General features: G+C 36.0%; 1 protein-coding gene across 1 annotated transcript in view; it reads right to left on the reverse strand.

Annotated features, from left to right (window-relative positions):
• UTP20 (UTP20 small subunit processome component) overlaps window positions 1–19,272 on the reverse strand; it is a 90,824-nt gene that overhangs the window by 13,908 nt on the left and 57,644 nt on the right. The window contains exons 32-48 of the mRNA XM_045553131.1: window positions 19,033–19,120; window positions 17,670–17,813; window positions 17,421–17,471; window positions 17,165–17,317; window positions 15,987–16,142; window positions 15,530–15,670; window positions 14,954–15,091; window positions 12,708–12,847; window positions 12,016–12,098; window positions 8,403–8,689; window positions 7,257–7,396; window positions 6,878–7,034; window positions 5,773–5,871; window positions 4,774–4,941; window positions 3,102–3,268; window positions 2,287–2,428; window positions 938–1,054 (exon numbers count right to left, since the gene is read on the reverse strand). Of these exons, the coding sequence (XP_045409087.1) occupies window positions 938–1,054; window positions 2,287–2,428; window positions 3,102–3,268; window positions 4,774–4,941; window positions 5,773–5,871; window positions 6,878–7,034; window positions 7,257–7,396; window positions 8,403–8,689; window positions 12,016–12,098; window positions 12,708–12,847; window positions 14,954–15,091; window positions 15,530–15,670; window positions 15,987–16,142; window positions 17,165–17,317; window positions 17,421–17,471; window positions 17,670–17,813; window positions 19,033–19,120 (2,371 nt within the window). The remainder of the gene's footprint in view (window positions 1–937; window positions 1,055–2,286; window positions 2,429–3,101; window positions 3,269–4,773; window positions 4,942–5,772; window positions 5,872–6,877; window positions 7,035–7,256; window positions 7,397–8,402; window positions 8,690–12,015; window positions 12,099–12,707; window positions 12,848–14,953; window positions 15,092–15,529; window positions 15,671–15,986; window positions 16,143–17,164; window positions 17,318–17,420; window positions 17,472–17,669; window positions 17,814–19,032; window positions 19,121–19,272) is intronic.

Consider the following 19,272-nt stretch of genomic DNA (forward strand, 5'->3'; position numbering starts at 1 on the left):
TATGCTTATATTAGGTATACAAGGCACTCTGTTGGGTATTATAAATACAAAGAAAAAAGGACACCAACTCTGCATTTGAGCAGGTAAGTGGCTCAGAAATTAAGCATGCAAACAATTAACTATTGCTTACTATAGTTAAGTGCTATGCAAAGGATATGGAAAAAGCCTGCTGGGATCAAGTGATCATACAGAGAATCCCTGAACCTCTGAGGCCAAACCTTAGTGAGCACCTGCATCAGCTAGTTAAGCTCTGTCTACTATAACCCTTACTGCTCTGGCTGCTATGAGGGACCTCACTGGGCTGGATTAGATGAAGACAGATAAGAAGGAGCTTGGGAGCCAGAAAGACCTGGGTTTACATCCCAGCTCTGCAACTGACTATGTGTTTGACTCTAGATATGTTTCTTAACCTCTCAGCACCTTCATCTGTAAAGCAGGCGATATGAGAAAGTGGGAGAGTGTAGGCTTTGGAGTCCGACAGCCTAGATTTGTGACTAGGCCCTAGCTCTAGTTTTCTGATCTATAAAACAGAATCATTAGGAATATATGCCTCAGGGATTGTTATGAGAATGAGAGATATCTTTAGGATTGATAACACAGAATAGCAGTAGTGACAATGTTGACAATGATGATGATGATGGTGATGATAGGCATGAGGATACCACCATTCAACCTCATGAAGTTGTTGTGAGAATCAGATGAAATAATTAACATACCTAGGAAAGCTTTTAAAACTATTAAGTGCTATCCAAACATGTGGATTATTAAATTGGGAAGCAACTTAACGTAGGGAATAGAGGTGGTTCATGTCATAAATCCCTTTAAAAATTCAATCATGTCATGAAGCATGAGCCTAGGCATAAGTTCTAGGTATTCTGCACACACAGCTCTTATGCAGGCATGGATGCTCCAATATAGACTGCAAACCAACACTCACCTTCACATCCCTAGAACCCAGGCAGTTTATGAGGAGAGACACAAAAGGATCCAACATTTCCAGCACATGGTCACTTGAAGACTTAATCTTAGAAGTCTTCAGGCTCAGATGCAGCAGCTAAAAGATTTAAAAATTTAAAACATGAGTTGCCTATAAGACCAGATGAGTGGGGTAAATGCAAAACGATTTTGAGACAAACAAGAAATATTTAGATACTTCTATTTAAAATGATAAAAATTTTTAAGAAATGAGAAACTGGGAGAGTCTCAGTAAGTCAAGAAGGTGGGAGCTCACTCAGCAGCTGAGATGCTAAGTCCATTTACCAAATGGTTACTCAGTGTCTACTGTGATTCCAGGCACTGGCTCAGTACGCGGGACACAGCAATGACCAAGACAGACGTGATCCCTGTCCTGATGGATCTTAGCCATGAAGACAGACTCTAAGGAAAAGATTAAATACAAATGCAGGTTGCTTTCAGAGTTTTTGCAGGGAAGAGTGCATGGTGAGGTCCCAGGATAGGAAAGGGTGTGGTGACTTTATAGACCTGAAAGGACACTAGTATGGCTGGAATGAGTGTTGGAGTGATATGTCATGAGGCTAGGACCTTGCCGCCCAGACAAAGACTAGACTCTCTCCTAGGAAAAATCGGAGTCAATGAAGGGTTTTAAAAAGGAAAATAAACTGATCAGATTTGTGGTTTTTTTTTTTTTTTTTGAGACAGAGTCTCGCTCTGTTGCCCGGGCTAGAGTGAGTGCCATGGCATCAGCCTAGCTCACAGCAACCTCAAACTCCTGGGCTTAAGTGATCCTACTGCCTCAGCCTCCCGAGTAGCTGGGACTACAGGCATGCGCCTCACCATGCCCGGCTAATTTTTTCTATATATATTTTTAGTTGGCCAGATAATTTGTTTCTATTTTTAGTAGAGACGAGGTCTCGCTCTTGCTCAGGCTGGTCTCGAACTCCTGACCTCGAGCGATCCGCCCGCCTCGGCCTCCCGGAGTGCTAGGATTACAGGTGTGAGCCACTGCACCCGGCAGATCTGTGTTTTTAAAAGTTCGCCATCTTTTAAAAAAATTCAAAGTGATTTAGAGGTGCTCATTGGGAAAGCAACAGTAAAACCCTAGTAAATATTAGGTCAGAATCATTAATTCTGGGACAGTTATATCATCAAAGTAAGTGTAAGAAGAGATATATAGTAAATGGACCAGTGCACCTTTAAAAATACCTAGAGAGTTTATTTATAGTAAGGCACTTCCAGTGGAAGTGAGCAGTACTAGAAATTCAGCAGAGGATTAAAAGGTACGGACTCCCTGAAGGTAGTAAGTCTCATTTTAAGGTTTACTCTTACCCGAAGCCCAGACTCAATAAATATGTGCATATTGGTTTTCCTGCTCACAACAGCTTTCGGCCCTCCTCGGACTGGAGTTGGGGGGAGCAGAAGGCAGCTCTGGGGTGGTAGACGTGGGTCTGGGGCAGGGGCTACTGGATTTCTGTCAATCACATGGAACGAAAACAGGGGAAAGAGCAGTCAGCTGCATTCCAAAAAGTTTCTGTGGCCCTCTAAGGTTGATGAGGGCTCACCCTAAATAACGTGCCATTTGCTCAGGTTTTTCTCCCCCTTAACCCTAAGACACAGAAGAGATTATTAGGTTGTTGATCACGGTTACTAGTACAACCCTCAGAAATAGAGGTCAGATTGATAAATATACATTTAAATTAAGATGAACAGCAGCAAAAGGATACACCCTTTGTTTGACTTCTGAAAACAAATGCCAAGGAGTCTCTTAGAACACAGAAGCAAAATCCAAAAGAAGTTTACTAATATGTAAGGTATTTTAAAATCTTTGAAGGTCTAAATCTGTTTAATCAGAATAAGAGGTATATATTTAAATTCTATCCTAGCCTTGATTCAATAAATATTTAAAACAAAATGGTAGCAGAGAATGCCAAAATAATTGGCTGCCGTCACAGCTACCTCATTCACAAGAAAAACAATCTCATGTTGAAATGTATCATATCACAAAGTAGTACTATCTTACAAATCAGATGAACATATTAATAGTTTTTTTAAACTGAAGCAAATTATGAAAACAACCCACTGAATGGCTTATCAGAAACAAGCACCTAAAGGATAGTTTATTTATTTATTGTTTTCAAACTTACTTTTCTTTCTCTGTTAATAGGGGAAGATTTTCACTGACTAAACCATAACTGAGCAACAGAATGGATTCTGCTGTCATTTCCTGATTTACGATTAATCCTGCTATGATTCGGCGTAAGGTTTCGTGCACTTTCCGGGCCAGTTTTAAACTGGTGGTATTCTGTAAGATCTAAAGGCAAACATAAATGTCATGCTGAGATAACACAGAACTACACTTTGATACAGTTTTCAAACATAATGAGTTTTCTTTTATATAATATTTACTTTCTAATTTTTTTTCTAATTAAAAAAATTCCTAACATTTTAAACAGGCATAACATATAAAGTAAAAGTTACAGGTAACTTCAACCCCAGAGACAACCACTGGGCAGTCTGTTTGTGCATTTCTTCCACTCCCTCCCAGCTCTGTGTAGGCGAGGGCTCAGGGCACGCCGTCAGAGACAGGATGGGAGAAGTCCAAGTTAACGCCAACCCTCCAGATGCAATTAAAGGGGGCAATTTATAGGCACACACACACAATCAACAAAATGAACAGTCCCTATGCATAGGAAATCACGTGAATGAAGTCTGCCATGGCCAAGCCTCAGGGTTTGATACTGGTTAACTTATTGGAAACTCAGGATCATCCACTTTGGCAAAGCACTCAGCATTTCATAGCTATTATCTTGCATAAGACATAGTATTCATAACTTTCATTACTTTGAGGGATTTCATAATACACATCACAGACATATGTGCTTTGCTTACACTTTTTCATCCTCAAAACATATCTCACATTCTTAGATCAGGCTCAGATAAAACTAAATGCAGTCTAGGAATACGTATGAAGTTCATCTAGCACCAAAACATTTGGAATTAGAGTAATTCATGTCATTAGACAGTGCTTTTTGCTCTAGTTTCATACATAAAAGTGTAATAAAATGAACTAATAATATTTATTCAATGTTCACCCCTGCAATAGGCACAGAATAACAATAGGAAGGTGGGTAAATTATAGTTCCTGCTCTCCAGGAGGCAGAATGAAACCGTGGAAAGAATGTGAGCTTTGGATCAGAAAGATCTGGAACTAAATCCTGACTTTCCTCCTTTACTATGTCCCTTTCGACCTTCCCAAGCCTGTACTTTCTTATCTGTAAAATATAAGTACCATCAATCTCATAGGCTGGTTGTAAAGATTAGAAGAGATAACGTAGCAGTGGTTACAACATAATATATGTTCAATAAATGCCAGTTCTCTTTCGCTTGGCAATATGGGAGTGGCAATCTGATTCCAAAGTCTTGCCAATGTTTGTTTTTTCTAATTAAAAAATCTTAATAAAATTTCAAATATAGATATAACATATAAAGTAAAAGTTTCCCATAATTTCAGCCCCAGATGTCACCACTGTGCCTCTGGATTTCTTTACATTCTTAGCTGCTGACCAGACCTAGCTGTAAAATTCACCTGCGTTCATTCTAGCTGCCTTTCCTTTTTCATCTCAGAGTTTACATCAGGGACTATGACTCTTGGATTACAGCACTCAGGGCTGCCCTTTAGTGGCCCTGTGGTACTGGTGCCCTTGGCACCAAAAGAAATGGTGGGTGATCACGTACAGTGTTATGGTTTGCCCTGCAAGGCTCCTTTTAGGAACTTATGATATTGCAGCATTAGGATCTTCTGTATGATAGCCTTACCTCTTTTAAAGGAAGGATAAGTTTTACAACCTGATCTTTTCCTACAAACTTGCCCAGGATTTCATAAGAATCGTAACTCTTGCTTCTTCGTGCCTCCATGACTTTGGAGAGAATCTGCTTTACTTCCTTCTCTTCAGCAACAGCACCAAACAACTCACGGTTAAAAACCTTTGAAAGAAAAAGAACAAATGGCAATCATGTGAACTCAGTAAGATATGCCAACGTAAGAGTCTTTGGAAAAAGGAACTGGTGAGTCCAAATCAAAGGAAAGCAAGCTGGACTGGACTGAAAGTAGATGGTAAGAATTTTTTTTAGAATTCACTTGTTTTCAATGCAATTTAGGGACCAAACAACACACATACAGAAACACTTGAAGGCTGATACTAATGGGAAACAAAGAAAAAACATTCACAGATGTGCATATAAAATTGTATAACTATACAGACAGGTATGTCTTTTTTGATATTACCGAAGAGTAGCTTAATTTCCCTTCAAGAAATTCTCATGCTACTTGCAACTCAATTATTGAAATTAATGTAAATATTTAAATTGAGATAAAAAATGTTAGTGTCAATATTTTTAAATAAATGAACAAAAGGTTGTGTGGCAAATTTATTTTCTTCCTAACCCTAGCTCCCAAATTAGTACATTATCCAATTTTAAAAGTGATTACTTATTTTTCACTGTTATAAATAAAGCTCTGGTGAATTCACTTTTATTCATTTAGAATAGATTCTTGGAAATGATTGAAAATTTTTGCTCATTTCAAAAGCTTTTGGTACTCAACGTCAACTTTCTTTCCAGAAAGATTAGACCAATTTATGACCCACTGGCAATGACAGTGTGCCCATCTCACTTGGGTATTAGCTAATCTAAAAGATGAGACAATATATTATTTTCATTTTTGTAGGCTATTATTCTTTCTTATTTTGTGAACTGATTTTTTTGTATGCTTTGCCCATTTAAAAAAATTTTGAAATTCCTCTCTATAAAGCTTACCTCAATCATTATAGCTAAACAAGAGTCCAAATCCCCGACTTGCAGCTTGTTGGTGAGACCTTGCAGCAACATGTAAACAGTGAAAGTCAGCACGTGGACCTAAAATGAGATGCACGGTAAGAATATGAATGGTTAGGAACACCACAGTAGAAAAATATAAGATCTAGGAAGTACTGCAAAGAGAACACTCAGTTCACATATCTGGCATTGCCAGGAGAAGCTTTGATAAATGACACATACTTCTATCACTACCTAAATCCTTTGACCAAATGATCACTCTGTACAAAAGATGTTCAGAAACACATTATCATGCTTAGGATTTACTGTGACTAAACCAGGCCAGTTATTTATGAAGAAAGGCACTAGAGTCTTGAACTTTTAAAAAACCAACCAGTGATTTAAGGAGCTTGCCAATGCTGAATGTAATCAGAGCTGGTACATAAAGTGTTATGAAGGAAATAAGTTTTTGCCCCCAACAGCAACCCAGCTCACATTTACTGAGAGCTTACTGTATTAATACCTTATATGAATTAGATCAGTGACACCTCACCCACCCAGTGTATGTTGTAGGTGCTGTATTGTCAGCGTTTTTCAGGGGAGGACACGGAGGCACAGAGAAGTGACGGGCAGGAAGTGGTAGAGTCAGGAGTATAAACCAGAGCCCAGTTCTGCATCGCTACGCTATGCTGCCTCTCAAGCTTTTTGCATTCTTTATGTTGCTTCTAGTGCCATAAAATTATCATGGTAAATATCAGCCAATAATCATAGGCTAAGGAAACATACTTATTTGTCAATCCATAGACTGGATCGTAAAGGCATAGTTACTTATGTACCTACTTGTCATCTTTATTTTTATATACAGATGGTCCTAACTTACAGTGGTTCAGTTCATGATTTTTTGACTTTATGATAGGTTTGTCGGGACATAACCCCATTGTAAGTGGAGAAGCATCTGTATTTAAAGTGTTTGCTGTGAGCTTTATATAATTTTTAAAAATCCCCCCCCTTTTTTTGGTGAGGGGCTCTTGAAGTGACTTATAGTATTTAAGCTGCAAATATCTGAACTCCAACCCAACTTGAATATAAAGCACATAAGGCAATTTACCTGGTATCCACGGACAAGGGTAGTCTGTAATTCTTTTAAAACATATTGTAGGAAGTGCACACCCAAATCCTCTATTATTTTTGCAAGAGTGCTGCGTGCAATGTCTCTAATTTCCTGTGCTCTGTTCTTGAGGAGAGCACACACTTTCAGCAAAATACTAGAAAATGAGAAGTTGAAAAATGACTAATCAAATAAACAAGCAAATAAACATATAAATATCCTTTTGTATCTCAATTACTCGTAACTCAAATTTCCCAGTCAGGATTCTAAACCACAGCAAATTGTGACAGTACTTCTCTTCCTGACATATTTAAAAGCCAGGAAGAAAAGAATCAACTTTTGAGTTTCACCGAACTTTTCTATTTGCCACACAATATACCTTGGCAGATTAGCTTCCATGACTTCTGGTGGAAGGGACTGCATTAGTTTAACCATAGCAAAAGCTAAAGGAACTCGAACCACTTCCTCATCATTCACAACCTTTGACTTGATCAGCTTGTGTTCTTCTTCCCTTTTAGTCTGTAAGAAAACTTTGGGTTAAACTTAAACCAAAATGAAAATAAATGGATCAAGGACCTACCGGCACCCCAAACTTGCATTTGAAAGACAAGCTCTTTTTGTAGATCTTAAGCCCATTTCTGAGTTTGGTGTCTTTTAAAAACAAACTAAATTGTGTAATTTGAGAATAAACCTCTAAAAATTATAAAAATAATAGAAATAAGAATGTCCTATTTTTCAAAGGACTCACCAGAAAAAAAACATAAAGCCAACTTTTCACTGATGTGGGTTAAGACTGCTATGAAGTACAGAAAACTCACATAAAATATGTGTCAATTGGGACTTTCAAATGTGTGAGTAACACTGTTAGTATATAATAAATCAAGTACCTCAAATAAAGAAGGTTTATTTACAAATACACTAAATGACCAAATCAATATTTTTATACCAGGGGTTGACAAACTTTTCCCTAAAGGGTCAGATAGTATTTTTGGCTTTACAGTCTCTGTTGAAGTCACTCAACTCTACTGTTGTAATGAAAAAGCAGAATTAGACACCATGTAAATGAATGGGTATGAACGTGTTCTGATAAAACTTTATTTACAAAAATAGGCTACAGGCTAATCTAGCCCACGGGCCATAGCTTGCTGGCCCATGTTTTACACTGAGAAGGATCCCTGTTACCAGGGAAAGATGAATTGTGAATAGTAAAGAAGTGGGCAAGAAGTAGAAAAGAGAAACATACTCTGTTTTTTAATAACCTTTTTTGGACATAGCCGTCTCTTACCATCTACTTTGGTGAAAGAAGAATACATATCTACGACATCAAAATGATATATAGGAGGAGAATTACTGCCTAGCTGCAGCAGGAGATGAGCCTAAAGTTGACGAGGTAAGAGAAGGGAGGTGAACTGTGATAAAAGGAAGTCCAAACACTGAAGACAAAACGTTAAGAGCTTCAGTGCGACAGGTCCCCACCAACACCTGAGTTCACACAGATCTGCTGGGCCCCAAACAGAATTATTACCGTGGATGTAAGGCATTTATGTAGCCTTGGTAGAATATCCCCAGTTATGGTCCCTTGGATATTTTTAATTGTCCTCTCCAATTCTTCCTTATTCCGAGGCAGGAAAGAGACAGACTTTGTGACGCACTCGGATTCCTTAGCTGATGTTCCTTCAGAATCGGCTGGATCAGGGTTTCCCAGTTCTTCATCGTCTGACAAACTCTTACATGCATTTTCCTTCTCCTCCTCACCCGTGTGCTCTAATTCCATGGCTTCATGCTCTGGTAACTCAGCCACTTCAGTTGTGTCTGTGTTTAATAAACAACAAAAGTCACATCAAATAAGGAAACAATACAGTTGTGGTAAATAGCCTTTCCCGCTGAAATCTAACTTTCAATAAAAAATAGCTAATCACTAACTGTGGGCAGGCAAGGTAAAGGCTGAGGAAACAGCAGTAAATGAGAGGGCTATGATTTCTGCTTTCTCACAGTTTAGGGCATAAAGAGAGACAAAGACAAATAAACTGCCAATTATTTAATATAAAAGAATGTGGAACAGCAAGTGCAAGGTAATATGAGAACGCACAGGGAGGCTGGGGGCAGGAAGGAATTAACCAAAGAAAGCTTCCAAAGTACTGTGGCTGGAGAAGGTTTCCAAAAGCAATAACCTCCACTCATGGGCATGAAAATCAACATGGTGGCCAACAGTTTTTATGCAGAAATGTCCCTTATTCTAAGTTTCAGCTTATTAAAGAAAATTAGGCAGCACAGTATTGTGGGCCAAGTCCAGACTAGTCTCAGCTAACAAACCATGTAATCGTGGTCAATTCATTTAACCCTAGTGGGCTATACCTACCTTGCAAGGCTATTGTGAGGACTAAATGAGATAAAGTTTATAATTGCCTAAAACATGTGCCTGACACTTCACTGACTTTCAAAAAATGGTAGCTACTAGTCTTTATTTCACTTACTGGCTTTGGGAAAGTTACTTTGTCTCTGAACCTCAGTTTCTCATATCAAAAATATGAGGTAACCAACACTAAGGTCCATGTAACATTCCTTCATGAGGACAAATGAGATAAAGTCTATAAAAGCTCAGCCTATAATAGGTGCTCAATAAATGTTTCAAACTTCATTGTTCTCCTTGTCAATGAATTTATTTTCTCTTTCCTTAAAAAGACCACTGTCCTCTGTGACTCACCATCTCATTTTTGTTGACCAATTTTTACTAACATGCAGAATCAAGAACTAGAAAATGACAACTCTTAATTCAACATCATATAGAACTGCAGTTCAGTGATGTTCCTTTATCCTCATCCTAAACGACAATGCTGCACCCTGGGTTGGTCCAGCTCTGATTCAGGTTAATTTAGGGGACTGCTGGGAACTAGCAGTAACCAGTAGGTCGGGCTCTTGTTGCATCATAATGTGATGGATGCTCTTTCATGCTGCTTTGCCAATAAGAGTGGTACAGAAGAGGTTAACTATGGAGGAAAATGAAGGGAGAAGAGATGTTTGAGGGGCAGGAGCCATACAGTGGTAAGTTGATGATAACTTTTGAGGTAGAACATTTTTTTTTTTTTCATCCAGCACCTCCCTGGGAGCTACCATTATTTCTCACAGCTACCTGAAACCCAAGATCAGCAATGCCTGGAGTATGTAATTCCACAGATGATATGAATTTAATCCAAGGGAGGGAAGTATTCCCACGGAGTTCCCTAGTGCTTCAGACACTAAGAATCAGCCTTTGCTGGTAAGACTGCTTATCTGACACCCTGACTGGGCAGAAGATTAGACTTAATCACAACTATGCCTCATATAAGATTTTTTTTAAAAGTTGTCTCTAAAACAACAAAAATATGTAATCCCCTTATACCATTAATAAAATATCCCAGTGCAATCTTTCTCAGGGACAAAATAATTTGGTAGAAGTAAAAATAAAATCTGAATATTGTGAAATATCACAAGGAGTTGGCAACTGTTTTCATAAGTGACTTTAGATAGCTATTAAATGGAGATATCAAAGGCACAGGATCAATAAAACAGCATGTAAGAGAGCAACACTCAGGTGGAACACATATATTATTTGGGACAGACAGCATTCCCAGATTTCAGTTACCTTTTTGAATATTTCATATCATATGAATTTGGACACCACTAAACTTTGATAATTTGAGCTAGTTTAGAATAGGCAATATAACTATACTACCTTAGAAGAAATAGTTAAGGAAATTAAGTATTTTAAAATATTTATGTTTATGCAAAGTTACAAAAATGTAAATTCAACTGACTAAATAGTGCAAACTGAAGGCCAGAATATTTCTGTACCTTTAGCCAAAATAAATAGGATAAATTGGCCTATTGAGTGTTCAATCTTTCCTTATTTTACTGTGCTGACTAGAACCTCTAGTTCAATGTTCACTATTAATAGCAGTAGGGCTTTTAATCCTCTACCACTGAGCATGATGTTGTATTAGGATTTTTAAAGACATCATTTAACAGGTTAAGAGAATTTGTCTATTCTTTTGTTAGATATTCATTCTTTATCATCAGTAGGCACTAAATTTAATCAAATAGTTTCCTTGCATCTACCTAGATGATCATATGTTTTTTACATGCCAATGTGTGAAATTCCATTAACTAATTATCCAATGTTGAACCAACCTTACATTTCTGGAATAAACCAAAACATGGGCATGTTTTTAAATGCTTTTATTGATTGTGGGATTTGATTAGCAAATATTTGGCTTAAGATTTTTTATATCTATATTAATGAATGAGACTGGTTGGAAGAATATTTCACTCATAGTGTCTGTCAACTTTTGGTATGCAGTTATACCAATTTTATGAGGTAGTGGGTACTTCCTCTTTTCCAATCATCTGAAATAGCTGGTATAAAGCTGCAATCACCCATTCCTTAAATGTTTGGTAAAACTTGCCTATAAAACATTCTGTGCCTGGTATTTTCATGAGGAGGTTTTTAACTGCAGATTCAATTTCTTTAATGGTTAGAGGTTCATTAGGATTTTTTATTATCTTCTAAAGTTAATTTTTATATTATATTTTCTAAGAATTTGCACATCTCACATATTCAAATTTATAAATGCAAAGATCATATTATTTTACCTTTGTCATTTAATTGTGACCCCTTTTTAATTCCTAATCTTGTTTATTATGCCTTCTATTAATATTTTTATGGATCAATCTTGTCAGGCATTTGCCAGTTTGTAATCTTTTCAAATATCTATTTTTAGCTCTGTTGATCTTTTCTATTATATCTAGTTTATATTTCATTAATTGCTGCTCTAATTTTTATTATTTCTTTTATTAAATTTTCTTTGCATTCATTGCTTAATGTTCTTTCCATATAAGACAATAAAATTGGATCTCTAGGTAAATAATCTACAGCTCAGATTTTTTTCACTAATACAATTTAGAATGGCCTTCTCTATAGTTAAATAGGTTTTCCAAGAATACTGAAATCATTCATTTTAGCTTCCTTCTGACTCACTAACTAGTCACTGCTATAAGAGCAGAAAAGAGGAATAAGTTCAATTTTGCCATCGTTAATTCATTATCATAAATTATCCCAGAATAAAAAGAAAATCTAGTTTAAGAAACTTTTAAAAACTTACTTTCTTCATTCTGCATTTTTCCCATTTGTTCTTCGAGAGTTTTGTGGTCAAAGTGGAATGCTTCTAACACTATTACTAGCAAACTGTTTAAAAAAAAAAAGGACATGGAAATTGTTCATTTGATTATCAATATCCTTTGATCATTTGACTATTACAAGGAGAGGAAATTTTCCAAGTTCATTCTTGGTTGGTATAAAAAAAGAAATAAAAAAAGGAGAGGAAATTTAAAGTCTAATAAACACTAAAATTATTTTTATCAGTATTTTTGACTTGAACACATTAATTGCCACGTGAGTTGTATTTAACTCATGCTAGTTTTGAGTCCGGGGCCTCGTGAAGCGTATGTAATTACCATGTGAAGTATTTTTAAGTTGCATATAACTCACGCACAGAAAACATTAAAAAATAACACATTTTTCACTAAATTAGAAAAGATCATTTGTTTTTGAAGCTTTTATCTATTTTCATAATAAAACCCTGTGTCCCCAGGGAAATTTTTTTTTTTCTAGTGTGGCAGTCAGTATGTTAACAAGCATTAGCATAACCTCATTAGTAAAAGATAAAAGTAAATAAAATTATAGAAAGACTCATTCAGTAAATATTTAAAAAATTACATTTTAAAAACAAAATAAGAAACATTTGAAAATTTTTAAAAATAAAACAAAAAAAAAAATCACAAAAATTGACCATACCTGACACCCAACTTTTGATTGATCTGTCCTGTCTGTAAGACATGAATGAAGTGTTTCAAGTAATATATATATGCTGACCAAGAGAGATGTTTGCAAATGGCTCCAATAACCTCTGTGGCAGCAATGGTTATATTTTCATGCTGTAAAATAAATCAACAGCATCAATGCCAGAATAAGTATTTGCTAATAAAATACACGGCTAACTTGGTATATTAACATATTTTGGACTCTTTTCCACTCACACCTCCTTGATGGGTTTAGGATTACATACAATGAATGAAGGAAATTCAGTGCACAAAAGTTGACAAATGTCAAAAACTAATATATTGCACTACTTAGGAAGCAAAAGTACACTGCCTCAGAGACATCTCTTTCAGTCCATGACAGAGAACAGGGACTGGATTTACCTCTATACCTTAAACTAGAAAAGCAGGCAAAATATATGACGTAACAGTTTTCAGACTTTGGATATCAAACAGTGCAGGATAGTGATCTTTGAGAGAAAGGAAACAAATGAAGTGAGCCTTATAATTACCCCAATTTACTGTGTGGAGAGAATTGTTAGGTTGCAGCACAGGAAAGGAAACCCAAAGAGAGGCCAGTGGTCTCCTTGAGTTAAGGAGACAGAGTTGAGGTTATGGCTGCTGCAGTCAGTGCACAGGGCAGAGTATCGGAGAGAAGAGAGCTACGTGGGGGAAAGCTGCACAGAGAGCAAGCCCCTTGAGTCTTCAGCTGGGCACCGATCAGTATTCTTGAGTAAGAAAGAGACAGGGAGAGGACCACCAAAAAGGAATTGACGAAACAATCATCAAAGACCATATAAGGATGAGACTAGTTCATGTTCCTATCAGCCAGAGTGAAAAACCTCATGGTATGTGGGGCATTAGGAACTCAGGAACTCAGAAAGGTAATGCCTCAATCGTAGGACCATATTAGCCCCTGCCTAAGAAAGCTTAAAAGTAAACCTCAAAAGGACCAGACTATTCACAAGTCACCTAACTGCATCCGAGAATAATTCTCAAGAATACTTAAAGATGTACATATATACCCAGCACCGAATAAGGTAAAATTCATAATGTCTGGCATCTAACAAAAAATTATCAGGTGCACAAAGAAACAGAAAAATATCTCTAATGAGAAGAAAAAAAATCAACCAATAAAACAGACCCAGAAATGACACAGATGATAGAGTTAGTAGACAAAGACATTAAACAATTGATATAAACATATCAAGAAGGGAGAGGACATTTATAATCTGATGACTTATTTTTGATCAAAAAATCCCCTTAAACTCAATATATGTTACTTATGGTTGTACTTCATTTGGTTTCTTGCTGTGTAAGTTTTACAACAGCCTTTGATAATGAGTTATAAAATTTTAATATAGTCACAGGTAATTAAAACATTAATATTAAAAAAAAAAAACGAAGGGAGAACAAAGCCTGAGCATGTTAAAGAGAGACATGGAAGATAAAAACAGGCTGAAATTGAACTTCTAGAGACCCAAAAGACAATTCTGAGAGGGAAGAGACACTGGATGAAATTAACAGCAGAGCAGACAGTGCAGAAGAAAAGATGAGTAAATCTGAACACACAGCTAGAGAAAATGAAACAAAATAAATCCAGAAAAAAATTACTAGAAAACGAAACAAAACTAACCAATGCAAAAGCCTCAGTGAGTTATGGGACAACTCTGAGTGGCCTACTAAAATACACTGGAGTCTCCAGAGGCAAAAAGGGGATCCAAAAATATATTTAAAGAAATAATGGCTAAAAATTTCCAAGTTTAATAAAAACTACATATCTATAGGTCCAAGATGCTCAATGAACCCCAAGCACAAGAATCATAAAGGAAACTACACTAAGGCACATCATAAACAAATGGCTTAAAAAACAGTGATAAAGAGAAATTTTTAAAAGCAGTAAAAGAAAATATATATACATATATTACATTCAGGGGAACAAAGTTAGGAATAACTTCTCATTGGAAACAATACGAGCCAAAAGACAGCTGAGCAACATCTTTAAAGTACTGAAAGGAAAAAAACCAAAAACCAACCTGTCAATCTAGAATCTATAACCAGTATAGATTTGTGCCAGGCACAGTTCCAGGGGCTTTAGAACTATTCTAAGTTTCTAATTATGGTGACAACATCAATATGGATGTCACCAACTCCATCTACATTTTGGCAAAGTGTGCCATGGTATAGGTAGAAGTTTATTGGTTTCTAGATCTAATGCCCTACCTTGAGCATTTTCTCATCAAAAATTGGAGTCATGGCATAAGGCATGATGTAATTCTGAAGAGATTTAGAAGACAGAACAACTTTGCCTTCCATTAGTTGTTTTGACAGTTTCTTCAAGGCTCTTGCTCTTCTGTGGATCTACGAGTTAGATAAAATATGAATCAGTTACTGAATAATCTCACCTACAACGAGCTCCATTTCAGTATCATATTCTTTTTCCATGAAAAGATTAAAGGAGTGAAACACAGTCCATGTGTCATATGAGCAAACACCTGTGCCTTGATTTGTTTCCAGAGACATAATCCCTAGCATTTGTTTAACAGTGGACCCAAAGCATTTAAAAGTCTTAGGAAAAGGCAGGTAAAGGTGACACTATTATTAATTGTGGTTTGTGATACCACCAAAGAATTAGACTCCAGGAAATGATCACTTTTTATGCAAATCTGACCTACGATCATGAAGACCAAAACAAGAAGCTTAAACCTTTTGGAACAGTTAAAACATGTCTTTCCAAATGAGGCAGAATTGTTCGAAATGCCTATTTTGTATGCAGGAAAAAGCAGAACTGTCATCTACCTGAATATGCTTCATGTTCTCAAAGAAGTCCATTTCTGGATCATGGTAATGAGTCAGCTGTACCAAGTCTTTAAATTCCAGTTGATTTGGAAAGGTCTGAATTAAACAGGAAAGTATCGTGGTATAATCTTGTTGAATACTCTGCAAATATCAAGTGGAGAAAATAAATATTTTTATTTTAAAAAGAATTTCTTTCCTAGATAATATGAGGAAACACAGAAAAAAAAAAGACACAGACATAAAATTTTTTAAAAGTAAAACATTTCCATTGTTAAAAAATCAAAAGTGACTGCTCTCCTTTCTAGTCTCCTTTCTAGTTTGGTGATTATTTAAACAATTAAGTACTTTACCTAAATGTACTAAGCTGGGCTGCTTTTCTACACAACAACAGCAGAAGTGGGGAAATAAAACAAACACAACCTCAGACAGTAGTGCTTAAAAGACAAAGTTACAATACCTCTGTCTGGCTCTTCAACCCTTTCCTCAGTTTCTCCAGGAGTGAACGATGAATGATTTCTCTATATTCTTTCTCCGTGGCATTCAAGGCAGCTAGCTTTTTAATGATACTCATCAAACACATGCTGGCATTATCACTTAAAGACATATCTCCTAACTGGAGATAAGAAAAAAACCTGAGTTATTCTAAGTAATAACCACAGCATGGAATATTTTTTCCAATGCAAGCATCTACAGAATTTTGTCACTGCTCTGTGCCAAAATCCCTATTGAGAAAGGTCCCACAAAAAATGTAGGGTTGTGAGAAATATAATACCGTAAATGATTTTGAAAAAGATCATGCTTACTGAGAAGTGTCATTTCATTTTAGGAAGTACTATGAAATGTACTTGTTAATTAGTTCTATTTCCCAAAGCAAGCAGAATAAAAGTTTCATTAATGTCAGTTTTTCAATATTCAATATCAGGTCATTACTGAAAAGGACAGAGATGGCTGGTGTAATTTTGGTTAGTTGCCCCAGAGTTCCTGGTTTGAGCAATATAGGTAGTGAGTGTAGAGAAGATATTCCCAAACCAGCCAACTAAGCAATGACTTGGAATTCCTTGTGTTGAAATTTGGCATAATATATGAAGAATGAGTCCCAAGTGGGGAGATTATTTTTTTATATATTACATAATCCTTAATATTAGACGAGTAACTATAAGATGCCACGAAGAGATTACTGATGCTACCACCTGGTTAACAATAACGGAGGGTTTCATCTTCCCCATTTTTGGATTTTAATTCAGTTCAGCAACATGGCACTTAATATAATCCAAACACCTTTTATTTCTACCATATCTTCAATAAAAAAGGTTAAACTTTCAAGTAACAGTTACATATCTTTAAAAAATTGAGATGTAATTGACATACCATAAAATCCACCCATTCAAAAAGTTTATAATTCAATGGTTTTTAGTATATTCAGAAGGTTGTGCAACTATCACTACCATCTAATTTCAGAACATTCCCGTCACCTTCAAAAGAAACCTGACCCCCATCAGAAGTCACTCCCCATTCCTCCCTCCCTGCAGCCCTCAGTAACCACTAATTTACTTGTCTCTATGAATTTCCCTATTATAATATATAACTGTTTGATTTTTCAAAGTGCTTCCATATAATTGTTGCTATAAAACCTACCTCCAGATTATAAAAACAATTATGCATAACTGGAATCAGGTAGTTAATGTCTATGGTCTGCATTTCTTTAATGTAAGCGGTGATGGTCTGGAAGGTCTCAAAGCGAACGTCAAAGTTGATATCATCAAGATGTCTTTGATCGAAAGCGTTAAGCTACAAGAAATGCCATTGAAATGATATAACTGAACGCATATAAATCTTAAATACATAAAAATGATAGTACTTTTGAAGCCAAAGAGAAACCTTCCTTTCTTACCTTGACAACATCAGTAATATATTTTAATCCACTCTCAAAACCAGAAAGAGTCTAAAAGGAAAGAAAACAGTACATTTATTAGTAAATAAAACCTTAACTTTTCTGCCCTGCTCCCCTCAGCGCCTGGCCCCCACTCAAATCCATATAAAAACTTCATATTGGCACAAAGAAAGTCGTTAATATGCTTTACATGTCCTCGTTATCTTTTAAAGAAAAGGGTGATTTGGAGTAAAAATAAATATTACAGACCTGGAAAACAGTGCAAAGCAATTTTCTTGACAATTTGTTCTTAGTAACTGAGAAGAGTTTTGCTATAGGCTTGAGGAAGCTTGTAGGGTCCACACAATGTTTTAACAAGTTTTGTATTGTCACTAGAATATCAACCTCTGTATCCTTGAGAAGAAATATTAAAAGAAATCATATTTCAGTAATTTTTAAAACTGGTCAACTTATACCTTAATATATTATAGCATAGAAAATAATTATGGATAAGAAGTAAAAGTAGTAATTGGAAAAATTATTTCACAGTCTTTTAAAAGGTTTTAGCATTTTAACTTAACATAAAACCCACAGTAATGTGCAAAACATTTTTTCCTTCCTTTAATTCTAATAAGAGAATATACAACTTGGTTTTGAAACATAATTTCTTCTATTGAGTAGTCAAAAAAGAACCCAAAAAATGAACTTGCTGAAGAAAAGTACAGTCATCTCTTGGTAGCCAAGGGGGATTGGTTCCAGGACTCTCACACATACCAAACACCAGAGATGCTCAAGTCCCTTATATAAAACAGCATAGTATTTACATATAGCCTACGCACACCCTCCTGCATACTTTAAATCATCTCTCGATTACTTATAATACCTAATACAATGTAAATGCTATGTAAATAGTTGTTATACTGTATTTTTAAAAGTTGTATTTTTTTTTATTGGTTTCCCCAAATATTTTCAATCCACAGTTGGCTGAATCCACGAATGCTCAACCTGTGGATATAGATAGCCGACTGTACACACTTCCAGTTGTCTACTGATCTGTGGTTTTCTAAACTGAACTACTATGTGGTAAGAAATGTTCAGTATCACTACTGAGGCATTATAAATGAGCTTGAGCTACTGGAGGACTCTTAAGATTGAACTAGGGTTTGAAAATCATATCAGAAACTCTTAGCTACTTCTAAATATTAAAAGTTAGCTTTTCATTCAGTTTTGCCACTGTGATCCACAGTTAAGATTATACAATACACTTCTTGGGCTTCAAGTTTGTTACTGATTAAAAGTGAAAGAGGGAGAAAAAAAAATCCTGAAATGAATCAGAAGCTAAACAAACGAGATAAAGGGGATAACACTTATATATACTGTTGTAATAGATGATGGTAGATGATGATGTCTCCACCTTCTTTTCTATTCTTTCCTATTCTAGAAACTTCTGGACATTCCTATTTTGGTCCTGATTTCTCCCTCAATTTCTAGTTTTTTATTTCTGTTTAAAAGTCTTTTAAGTTTTTTCAGGACAAATGCATCACAGAATCTAACCAGTAAAACTGTTGCTCACAAATAAACCTAGTGATAAAGTGCCATTTCAAAGACAAAGTAAACGTCTATGGGTTTGTACCTCAGCAATATTGCCACGGTGGAGGAAAGGAAGGAGAAGTGTAATGAGTAGAGAACTCTGCTCTTTATCTTTCATAAACTTGCTGATCCTAAAGAAGGAAAAAAACGGATATGTAAGGAAGACATACAAGCTAAGAGTATTTCTCTAAGAAATTAAACCTTTTGCAGAAAAACATCAGGGACTAAAGACACAATTTCAACATTCCAATAATACACAGGAGGCTTTTAAGCATGTGTGTAT

Source organism: Lemur catta, chromosome 6 (assembly GCF_020740605.2).
Source record: "Lemur catta isolate mLemCat1 chromosome 6, mLemCat1.pri, whole genome shotgun sequence".
Classification (NCBI taxonomy): Eukaryota; Metazoa; Chordata; class Mammalia; order Primates; family Lemuridae; genus Lemur; species Lemur catta.